The 10,714-nt window shown below is 56.6% G+C and overlaps 1 protein-coding gene across 1 annotated transcript; it reads left to right on the top strand.

Moving 5' to 3' along the window:
• Positions 1 to 3,039: 3,039 nt before the first annotated feature.
• Th (tyrosine hydroxylase) lies at positions 3,040 to 10,496 on the top strand. Its single transcript, XM_028870854.2, has 13 exons — positions 3,040 to 3,243; positions 4,979 to 5,203; positions 6,175 to 6,349; positions 6,611 to 6,699; positions 6,827 to 6,894; positions 7,236 to 7,286; positions 7,677 to 7,822; positions 7,893 to 8,028; positions 8,187 to 8,256; positions 8,648 to 8,704; positions 8,853 to 8,948; positions 9,176 to 9,309; positions 10,075 to 10,496. The coding sequence occupies exons 1-13, from the start codon at positions 3,154 to 3,156 to the stop codon at positions 10,232 to 10,234; spliced, it is 1,497 nt and encodes a 498-aa protein (XP_028726687.2). The 5' UTR covers positions 3,040 to 3,153; the 3' UTR covers positions 10,235 to 10,496.
• Positions 10,497 to 10,714: the final 218 nt, after the last annotated feature.

The following is a 10,714-nucleotide window of genomic DNA, read 5'->3' on the forward strand; positions in this document are numbered from 1 at the left end:
AGTGCTGTCCAGGGAGCCCTCGAAACCTCACTTCAACCAATCAGAAGCCTCTCTCCAGCCCTGTCCTGCCCTCAAGTGTCAAGGTCCCTTCAAAGTGAGGTTTGGCAGCTGCAGCTGGGGGGCCTGAGCCCCACCCCTGCTGTCTTCCTTGAATACTGAAGTGTTGGGAGCAGGGACCTGGGCTAGAAACTGGCTGTGTGGTCCAGGAGGTTGTGCGTGTCTGGGACTCAAATCTCCCTTCTGTAGAATGGGTTTGTCTGAAAGTGGAGAGGAAGGTACTCCTCTGCAGGCCCTGGTGTGAATCTTCATGGCAAGGGTCTCATCCTGAAATGTGGAAGTGGCTGAACAGAAGCTTCCTGGCCTCTGGTGAGCTTTGAGAGGAGACAGGGCCCTCTAACACAGAGCAGAGCTCAGGCCCAGAAGCCTGACGAAGGGCAGACATGAGGGGCCTCTTGGGGTCTTTCCCATTAAACTGGGGTAGGAGAGGGCTAAAGTGTCCTGGGCTCTCTGTGCCTACAGATGCCTTAGACCCGGGCACAGTCTGGTCAGCCAGCCATGGTGTGTGTGTGTGTGTGTGTGTGTGTGTGTGTGTGTGTGTGTGTGTGTCTGTCTGTCTGTCTGCTTGCCTGTGTTTCCCTGTGTGTCTGTATGTGTGTGTGTGTCTGTCTGTCTGTGTTTGTGTGTCTCCGTGTGTGTGTCTGTCTGCATATCTCTCTCTCTCTCTCTCTCTCTCTCTCTCTCTCTCTCTCTCTCCCTCTCCCTCTCCCTCTCCCTCTCTCTCTCTCTCTCTCTCTCTCTCTCTCTCTCTCTCTCTCTCTCTCTCTCTCTGTGTAGGTATCCCACAGACAGTACACAGAAGCCTGGGTGTGCTACCAGGCTGGCCATGAACAGAGGCAAGAGTCTGGGGCAGCAGTTACCTCCCAAGAGAGTGCAAAGACATCATGTTCTCATGCCTCGACCAGGTGCTGTTTGAGTGAGCCCAGGCACAGACATGGGTCTGGAGGGCACGTGTTCCCCACTCCCACCAGTGTCCTCTATGCAAACACCTCCAGCCAAGGCAAGAGAAGTAATTCAGAAGCCATGTTTGTGTCAGTGTAAGACCTTTGCTGAAAGGTTAAATCCACACTCGTGGTGCTGTGCAGCGGCCCCCTAGGCAGGACTGGATACAGCCCCTCCTACCCTGCGTCACCCGAGTAAACGCCAAGCTGGGTGGGTGGACCAGCTCGGACTTGCCTCACCCAGGAATCCCCAGCACCCTCCAAAGGAGGAGCCTGGGGGGCATGCGAAGATCTGGAGGGCTGGGCATGCAGGCAGTCCTCAGGATGGAAGACTATGGTGCAGCCAGCTCTGCCTTTGTGGTGGGAGTGTCTCCATAGGACCCCATTCTGAGCTGTTGAGAGCACTCTACCAGGAGTCCTGGGACACCAGTCAGGGCAGGGATGTAGTGGGCTCACAGAGATAGGAGTGGGCCAAGCCAGCAAGGTTGCTGACCCAAAGAGAGTTCAGAGAGGGGCATGGGACATTGGGGGTGGATGGGTGTTCGTACAGTAAGAGAGAGTAGGCATTGCAGAGTAAATGGTAGCTGAGCTGGGTTTTATGGGACTCATAGGAGCTTGCTCAGAGAAGGTAGATGAGAGATGGCATGTTAATCTGGGTATCACGAAGCCCCTGGCTGCCCTGGAACAGGAATTGTGAGGGGGTGCAGAAGGTTGGCAGGGGAGGTTAGGGAGAGTCCCCTTTGTGCTCACTTAGCATTTATCCAGTGGCAGGCTGTTTGGGGGAACTCCCAGTTCCTGCTGTGAAAGAGAGAGTTGGGAAGAGCTAGGGCTGGTCCTGGTGAACCCTGCAGGCAGTTCCTGACAGCTGAGTGATGCCCAGGAAGTCGAGTGTGACTTGTGCAGTGATCAGTGGGAGGGGCAGTTAACTGGGGGTCGAGAGTTCAGGGCTTCTGGCTCTTGCCATTTCCTGTGTGCTGGGTCCTCGGAGTCCCAGGGTGGCCATTTTCAGGGTGAGCTCTGTCCTTTGGGCACTTCTGCTGACCCTATAGTATCCAGATGGACAAGTGGGAGGGGGGGGGCTCTTTCTCAATTCCCTTAGTAAGAGGACACCTTTCCAGAAGGGTAGTTGTCCTGAGCAATTACCCACAGGAAGAAAATGACCCCAGGGAGGTGGGGTGGGTCCAGCAAAACTCATCTGCCACTGAGAAAGGTCCCCTCCCTGTTCTTCTTGGAGACCATTTCCTTGGCTGAGGAAGGGGTGGTGGGTCTTTGGGTAAGTGGGGGTGGTTGGTAACTGGAAAACAAAAGATCACTCGGCGTGAGACCTTGGAGTGCCATGGCAGAGATGATGACTGAGTGTGCCCTTACGTGGGGGCCAGCTGAGAATGGGGCTGCAGCTAGCTTGAGACAGGAAGTGAGTTGGGGAGCTCAGAACCCTCATAACCAAAGGAGAACTCTGCTCCCACAGGAGGTGAGGGCAGAGGGTCCTAGGGAGATGCCAGGGGCTAGGGTTGGCACCACCTCCTGGGCAATGCCTTCAAGGGTATGATAACCAGGGGGATAGGAACCCTGCGAAAGCGGGCCAGTCTTGGAAACACTATAGGGAATAGCCTCCCGTCTCACAGGACCTGCCTGAGGATCCAGCCCTCATGCCAGCACACATAAAACTGAAGGAGTGAGTAAACGGCACACTTTGTTATGTGGGGCTGGGGGGAACATGACCTGTGCCTTGGAGGGGACTTGAAGATACCCAAAAAGCCACCAGGGAGCTTTTGGACCTACTTGTTCCCAGGGGCTAGGAATCCAGCATGACCCTTCCTGCGTGCCCTGGTTTGAGCAGAGGTCCTGCATCTGTCTCCTGCCCTGCAGAACACCAGTTAGTCCCTGTCCTCATGTCGTGCCTCGGGCTGAGGGTGATTCAGAGGCAGGTGCCTGTGACAGTGGATGCAATTAGATCTAATGGGACGGAGGCCTTTCTCCTCGCCCTCGCTCTATGCCCACCCCCCGCCTCCCTCAGGCACAGCAGGCGTGGAGAGGATGCGCAGGAGGTAGGAGGTGGGGGACCCAGAGGGGCTTTGACGTCAGCCTGGCCTTTAAGAGGCCGCCTGCCCGGCAAGGGCTGTGGAGACAGAACCCAGGACCACCAGGCTGCACTATGCCCACCCCCAGCGCCTCCTCGCCACAGCCCAAGGGCTTCAGAAGGGCCGTCTCGGAGCAGGATGCCAAGCAGGTCGAAGCCATCATGGTGAGAAGGGCATGCTGTCACCCCGGGGTATCTGGAGCAGCTTCTGCACCTGCGGGTGGGTGGATACCCCAGGCTTAGAGTCCACTCAGTGTCTAGAACCCAGGGTTGGAGTGGGTCTCTGTCCCAGGGTTAGTTTGGGTCCTAGTCGTAGTAGATATTCCTGTACTTGGGTAAATGCCTCTGCTGTGTCCTGCTGGACTCGGCGGGGACAGCCAGTGCCTGTCACCCTGTGCCATCCTTTCTGGGACTTCTGTGGGTCCCATTTCATAAAGTAGGGGGATAATTTCCCTTGGGTGGTCTTGGGAGAGAGCCTCGTGATTCAGGTCCCCCTCTAGAAGCCCCCCCCACTTGTCTGCCCTCTTGGGGTTCTCTAGGCTTGCCTGTCACAGGGTGTGGGGTTCCTGCAGTGTACACTTCTGGGGAGACCTGGTCAGTAATTGGCTGGTCTGTCCTGTACAAACAGGACAGGTTCCACTGGGTTAGAAGTGGTCCCCAGCTCTGGGGCAGTCCCCATGTCTCCTTTCACCTTCCCACTGCCCTGTGTCTGTGTTACCTGGGTCAGGGAGCCCCAGGGATCAAGGTGGAGGTGCTGCCAAGACATCGGACAGTCCCTTCTGCCAGCCTGGGCAAGGGGGCTCCCTGGCTCACGAGAAGGGCTTTCAGATTTTCCTTGGAACCCCAGATAGCCATCGCCGTGGCCCAACAGAGACGTTAATGAGACCAGCGTGACCTTTAGAAATTTAATTTGCAGGCACTCCTCAAGAGATGATAGTGGGGTCAAAGGGCCCCTTCACACTTCTCAGCTGCACGGCTCTCCCCTCAGCATCCTTGGGAACCGCCCAGTCGCATGTTTTTCCCCAGGGAACCTGTGGCTCTGGATGTATTCACAGTGTCCTGCTGGAAGTCAGGAGGGGGCTCCAGAGGGGATGCTTCTCCCTATGACTGTGACATCCTCAAAGCCCGGGGTGGCTTATTATGTCAACTGAAGGACTCAGAACCTTTTGGGGAGCTTAGATCCCAGCTAAGAGTTCAGGCCCCTCCTCACTCAGGTCCAGGTAGTTCTGGGTGTTGGAGGATTGGGCACACTGGTTCACAGCTGTGGCAGACACACAGCCGGCAGAGGCCATACTGAGGTAACCATACTCAGACTTCGACAAGGTAGCCAGGAGGAGGAGGAGGCAGGGTACAAGGAGAAAAGGAATAGGGTGGCTGGAGACATTTTTGTGGGAGTATTCCCAGGTGACAGGACAGCACGCACAGCCATCTGCCGAAGAGCCAGCCCCATGCCTCTCTCAGGAAATCAGGAGGGGAAGGATGCTTGTTTAACTGAGCATATAGTATGCACTCCCTGAATGAACCACCCAAGCTATCCACTGCCAAGTGATGCCTGAGGCTTTGTGCTCTGTCTCCTCGCTGCTCTGGGCGCTGCCCACAGAAATCAGGAGAAACAGCCTGAGTCACAGTCCTCTATCACTAATTCAGTTACGTCTATGCCCAGGAGGCAGGTGACAGGGCACCTCTGCTTTGGGAGATGGTGGCCAGGAGCCCTTGCCCTCCAGTTCTGCCATGGCTTTGCCTCCCTGCCCACCATCCCCAGTCAGAACACTGACGAGTGTGTTCTGTTCTCCATCCTCTCATGTCATCCCGTGGAGGGGGTGGCAGGCGGCACCTGGATCAGTGGTGGCACCAGCGTGGAGACACAGGCATCTCTCTGACCACCCCACCCCACCCCCAGTCCCCAAGGTTCATCGGGCGGCGGCAGAGTCTCATCGAGGATGCTCGGAAAGAGAGGGAGGCAGCAGCAGCTGCAGCGGCGGCGGCAGTAGCCTCCTCGGAACCTGGGAACCCCCTGGAGGCTGTGGTCTTTGAGGAGCAGGATGGGAAGGCTGTTCTCAACCTGCTCTTCTCCCTGAAGGGCACAAAACCCTCCTCACTGTCCCGGGCTGTGAAAGTATTTGAGGTGAGGCCTATGGGCTGCTGGCTTGGTGTGCCAGAGCAAGCACACATAAAACATGTACGAACGACTGTGTCCCTCTCCAGGGCAGAAATATGTCTGCTCAGGCCCACAAAGGCTAGGTCTCAGGGACTACCCTTCAGCTCCCCTATCCAACTTCAGCTACCTGACACCCACTGCCATACACATAGCCTCTTACCCACCTGCCCAAGGGCCTAACGAAGCCCTTACTGATTGCATTACTGCTTTGGCTAATGACCTGTCCCCCCCCCCGCCCCCCCCGAAGAACTCTCAAATGACATTAAAGCCAGAATCCCTGTGAACTCCCAGAGTTGACTGCACAGCCTAAGAGTTTTGTTGCTGGGCAACAGAAGGTGGAGGTGGAGTCAACCCTTGCCCACCAGTCCTGGGTATCCTAGTTGCTCTGGCTGGGCCCGAGCCTTGTGTCTTTGATATGGTAGAGTGGGGTCCAGGCCCTTGGGTGTGGCCAGTAAGCCAAATGAGACCATTAGGGGGTGGGACCTCCCATCAGCAGGGAAATCAGGCTATCTGGTATGACCTCCAGACAGACAAACAGGCCTGTCCATAAAGGAGGCAAAGGCACAGCTGTGATGATTCCTAGATGGATGCATGAGACAAAACCCAATCTATGGGTGACACATTCCAAAATTCATAGGCGGGGACAAAAAAACTGACCAGGCCTGCCTCCTCCATCTCCCTCTTTTCCATTATTCTGTCTCTCCATCCCTCCCCACCTCTCTCTCCCTCTCTCCATCTCTACTCCACCTCTCTCCATTGCTCCCCCATCTGTCTCTCTCAATCTCTCTGCTGCTCCCTCCCCATCTTCCTGTTCTCCACTTATCTCTGCCTCTTTCCATCTCTCTTCATTTCTCTCCACTCTTTCCTCCCATCTGTCTCCATTGCTCCCTCCCTCCCTGTCTCTCTCCTTCTCCCTCTTCCTGCTCTTGCTCCCAAAGACATTTGAAGCCAAAATCCACCACTTAGAGACCCGGCCTGCCCAGAAGCCACTGGCAGGAAGTCCCCACCTGGAGTACTTTGTGCGCTTCGAGGTGCCCAGTGGAGACCTGGCCGCCCTCCTCAGTTCTGTGCGTCGGGTGTCTGACGATGTGCGCAGTGCCAGAGAGGACAAGGGTGAGGATGCATTTCTGTCCCTGAGTCCAACTAATGATCTTGAGGCCTGGGGGGCAGAGCATCCTGCCAGGGGAGACCCCAAAGTGTCCACAGAGTGCTGGTGTCCGTCCATGCTGACCTCACCCTTGCCCTGGTCCTTTTCATACATCCCAGCAACCTCTGCCCTGTCGGAGGTCCCTAGGGGAGGCCAGACTCAGGATGGCCAAAGCTAACCATGGGTCCATACTCACCTGGGCCCTGTCGTCTCTGTTGCCTGTGAAGTTCCCTGGTTCCCAAGGAAAGTGTCAGAATTGGACAAGTGTCACCACCTGGTCACCAAATTTGACCCTGACCTGGATCTGGACCATCCGGTGAGCCTGATGTCCTGACTGCATCCCATAGCTGAGGCCTGTGGGGTGGGCACAGCTAAGGACCGACCCTGGTCTGTGGGGCAGGGAGAGCCTGGCTTCCTCCTGATGTGTGTCCCTTGGCCATCAGGGCTTCTCTGACCAGGTGTACCGCCAGCGCCGGAAGCTGATCGCAGAGATCGCCTTCCAGTACAAGCAGTAAGGAGCCCGCGCGTGGGACAGAGTCCCCAGCCTGTAGAGAGGGGAGGAGATGAGGGAGGAGGTGGCTGGTTTGCTGTCCCACAGCTTCGCATGTCAGCTTGTCTGTCTCTTCTTTGGTGCTCTCTGTTGGGCACTGGCATTATTCCTAGTCACAGCTAAGGAGCCTGAGGCAGACAGGCTAAGCAGCAGGTTGGGGTCAGCATACCCCACCCAGTCCATTCTGTACTCCAAAGGCCTCTGAACAGCTGATGTAGCTTCAGGCTAAGTGCCTCACCCCATCTTTCCCACTCTCTCTGAGATGGAGGGGGGCCCTATTGACCACCGATCCCTCTCCACAGGGGCGAACCAATTCCCCATGTGGAGTACACTGCGGAGGAAATTGCTACCTGGTAAGACCCTGCTCACATGTGGCTGGGGCAGGACAGGGCTGGGCATGAGAAGGACCAGAGAGAGACACCCCCAAACTCCCTGTCTGTGAGGGCCACCTCTGGGAACACTGGTGTAACAGGAGAGACTGAGGTCAGTTAGAGGAAGGCCATCTAGTGGCCGGGAATATCAGATCACCCAGAGATGTCCATATTGGTCCCTTCCCAACCTCTGGGTTCCCTTCAACCACGCAAATGCTCTACCCATTAATGGAGGTCCATAGTTCAGGAGGCTGATGGAAGCAGCCAAAGCATCCATGATGTGTGTGTGTGGGGGGGAGGCTGTGAGCAGCTGGGGCGGTCATGGGGAGAGCCCCAACACCAGGCAAGTCCCTGAGACCCTGCGGCCTGCAGGAAGGAAGTCTACCGCACACTGAAGGGCCTCTATGCTACCCACGCCTGCCGGGAGCACCTGGAGGCCTTCCAGCTTCTGGAACGGTACTGCGGCTACCGAGAGGACAGCATCCCACAGCTGGAGGACGTGTCCCGCTTCTTGAAGGGTGCGGATACAGAGGAAGTAGGGCGGGGAGGGTGCCCTCTCTGCCTACCCTGATGTGTGGTCCCTTGCAGAGAGGACTGGCTTCCAGCTGCGACCCGTGGCCGGCCTACTGTCTGCCCGTGATTTTCTGGCCAGCCTGGCCTTCCGTGTGTTTCAATGCACACAGTACATCCGCCATGCCTCCTCACCCATGCACTCTCCTGAGCCGTGAGTATGCCGCCTGGGGCAGGGGATCCTGAACTTGCGGCCCAGTAATATCTCTGCACAATGAGGACAGAGGTGTGGAGGGGCCAAGGCCTCCTTGTCCCTGGGCAGGGACAGAGAACCTGGCCACTCCACTTTCCTTCTCTCTTGGCCTCACACAGGGACTGCTGCCACGAGCTGTTGGGACATGTACCGATGTTGGCTGACCGCACATTTGCCCAGTTCTCCCAGGTGTGTCTAGGGCCTCAGGGCAGAAACCAGGGGGGGTTGGTTGAACCAGAGATTCACAAGTTTCATTTGATGGGGCTCTCCTCTGGGGTAGACATTGCCCTTACGGGTCCACAAGACTTTCAGGCAACGGAATGCTGAAATGGAGATAGTTCCTCCAACAGGAAGGGACTGGCTGGGAGTGCGGTCCCAGGGGAGAGATTTCCATGGTTTGTGCTGCCACCTGCTGGTTCTTCTGGGAACTGCAGGTCCTGAGCTCTTGGCTGTCTTGGCCAGTCTATGCAGTGTAGGTCCAAGGGACCCCTGGAGAGGTGGCTGATACCCAGTGCCCTTGCTTCAAGTACAATGCCAGGGCAGAGTCTTTCCATACTTCAGCTTCCTTCTCTATCCACAGGACATTGGACTTGCCTCTCTGGGGGCCTCAGATGAAGAAATTGAGAAACTCTCTACGGTTGGTTTTCAGGGCCCTAGGCAGAGCTCAGACCTTCCTTTATGTTCCCAAGAGCAGCCTTGCCTGTTACGGGTGGTGGCCTATTATACCCAGAGGGGCTGTGCCTGGTGTCAGGTGACTTTAGGTGACTCTGCGGACTATCTGGCAGGTGTACTGGTTCACTGTCGAGTTTGGGCTGTGCAAACAGAACGGGGAGCTGAAGGCTTACGGTGCAGGGCTGTTGTCCTCCTATGGAGAGCTCCTGGTGAGATTACCCTGCTCCCAGCCCTCAGCAATGGAGACCAGGGTTCAGGGTGTGGAGGGCCCTGCTCCCATCAAGAGGGTCTCCTTGGCCCAGGGCTGAGATGCAGCCTATTCTGGAGAACGTGTGCCCAGACCCCACTATACGCTGGCCAAGCACCTTTGTGGGAGCAGGGAGGCCCACGCCACTCATTTTCCTTGAGCCCCTGGCTGTGACGCCCCTCTCTCTAGCACTCCCTGTCAGAAGAGCCTGAGGTCCGGGCCTTTGACCCAGACGCGGCCGCCGTGCAGCCCTACCAAGACCAGACCTACCAGCCGGTGTACTTTGTGTCTGAGAGCTTCAGCGATGCCAAGGACAAGCTCAGGTGGGTGAGGCCTTCAGGAAGGAGCCTCATCCCTCCTCACCTGTGCAAGCCAGACCTTGTCTCCTCTTGAGAGCTCCTTTTGCCCCCTCAGCAGCACCCCCATGTAACAAGCGTACATGCTCCAAGAGGGAGCCCTGGAAGTCTGAGGAGAGGGAGGCCAGCAGCACGGGCCAAGGCAGGGGCAAAGTCAGGTCCAAGCCAGCCTTCTGGGACTCAGCGGAGCCCGTGTCTCTCATCCTCTGAGCACCACAGGCCTAAGTGGGATGGGGACAGATAAGGGGGGAAAAGAGGCACCATGGTAGCTAGCCTTGGGGGCAAAGACTATAGAGGGAGTGGGCAGTCCAAAGGCAGGGATCCAGTTACACAGGGGTCTGAAGAGGAGAGACTGGCAGGATGGTCCTCGTCACGTTTCCAGGCCTATTACACTGCACCTGGCATTTCCACACCAGTTTAGGGGCTCTCTAGGACACATAGCCAAGGCAGGCTTCCTGAAAGAGGAGGCCTAACTGAGGAATGGAGCGCTCTACAGAGGCCTGCCTACAAGAGGTGCTGGGGCCTTTTATTTTACTATGTGGCCTCTGAGGAGGCTTTAATCTCCCGAGTGTCTAGAATGGGCTTTGGGGGTGTGGGAGATGCAGAAAAACCATTTTCCTATGCTCCCGGAGGTTGCAGATCCTGTTCCAAGCCACCTGACTCCAGCTTGCTTTCTCATGCCCATACCCAATCTCCTGTGATTGAAAGATTCATGCCGGCATCTCTCCCCAGGAACTATGCCTCCCGTATCCAGCGCCCATTCTCGGTGAAGTTTGACCCGTACACCCTGGCTGTTGATGTACTGGACAGTCCTCACACTATTCGGCGCTCCTTGGAGGGGGTCCAGGATGAGCTGCACACCTTGGCCCATGCACTGAATGCCATTAGCTAAATGCATGGGGTACCATCCACAGGTGCCAGGGGTCTTCCTTAAAGTCTCCAACCCCTTCCTCAACCTTCCCCAGCCCAGAGGCTTTCCCATGTGTGCAGCTAGGCCATGGGCACTCCCAGAATCTGCTTGTGCCCTGTGAAGGGCTCCCCCAAGGAACCTCACTGCTTCTCAGCCCCATGTCTTACTACTGCATGCACTCCAGGGTGGTCCTGCTTGCCCTCTGCCCTTTGTGCTGTCCACCACCTGGACATTATCTCAATAAAGGAAGGAAAAGTCTCAAGGAGTGCTCCTGGCCTCTGTCATGTAAAGATAGTTCTTGGTATTCATAGCTGCTCTAACTTCACTTGGAGGTTTAGAAGGTTTCTTCTTCCCACTGCTCCCTTCCAATCCAGCCCCCTGGGCACGCCTGACATCATCTGGCATCATCTCCCTGCCAATTCTGAGCTCCCAAACAGTACTCTCCCTGTGCCCAGGAGTCTC

Source organism: Peromyscus leucopus, chromosome 1 (genome assembly GCF_004664715.2).
Source record: "Peromyscus leucopus breed LL Stock chromosome 1, UCI_PerLeu_2.1, whole genome shotgun sequence".
Taxonomy (NCBI): Eukaryota; Metazoa; Chordata; class Mammalia; order Rodentia; family Cricetidae; genus Peromyscus; species Peromyscus leucopus.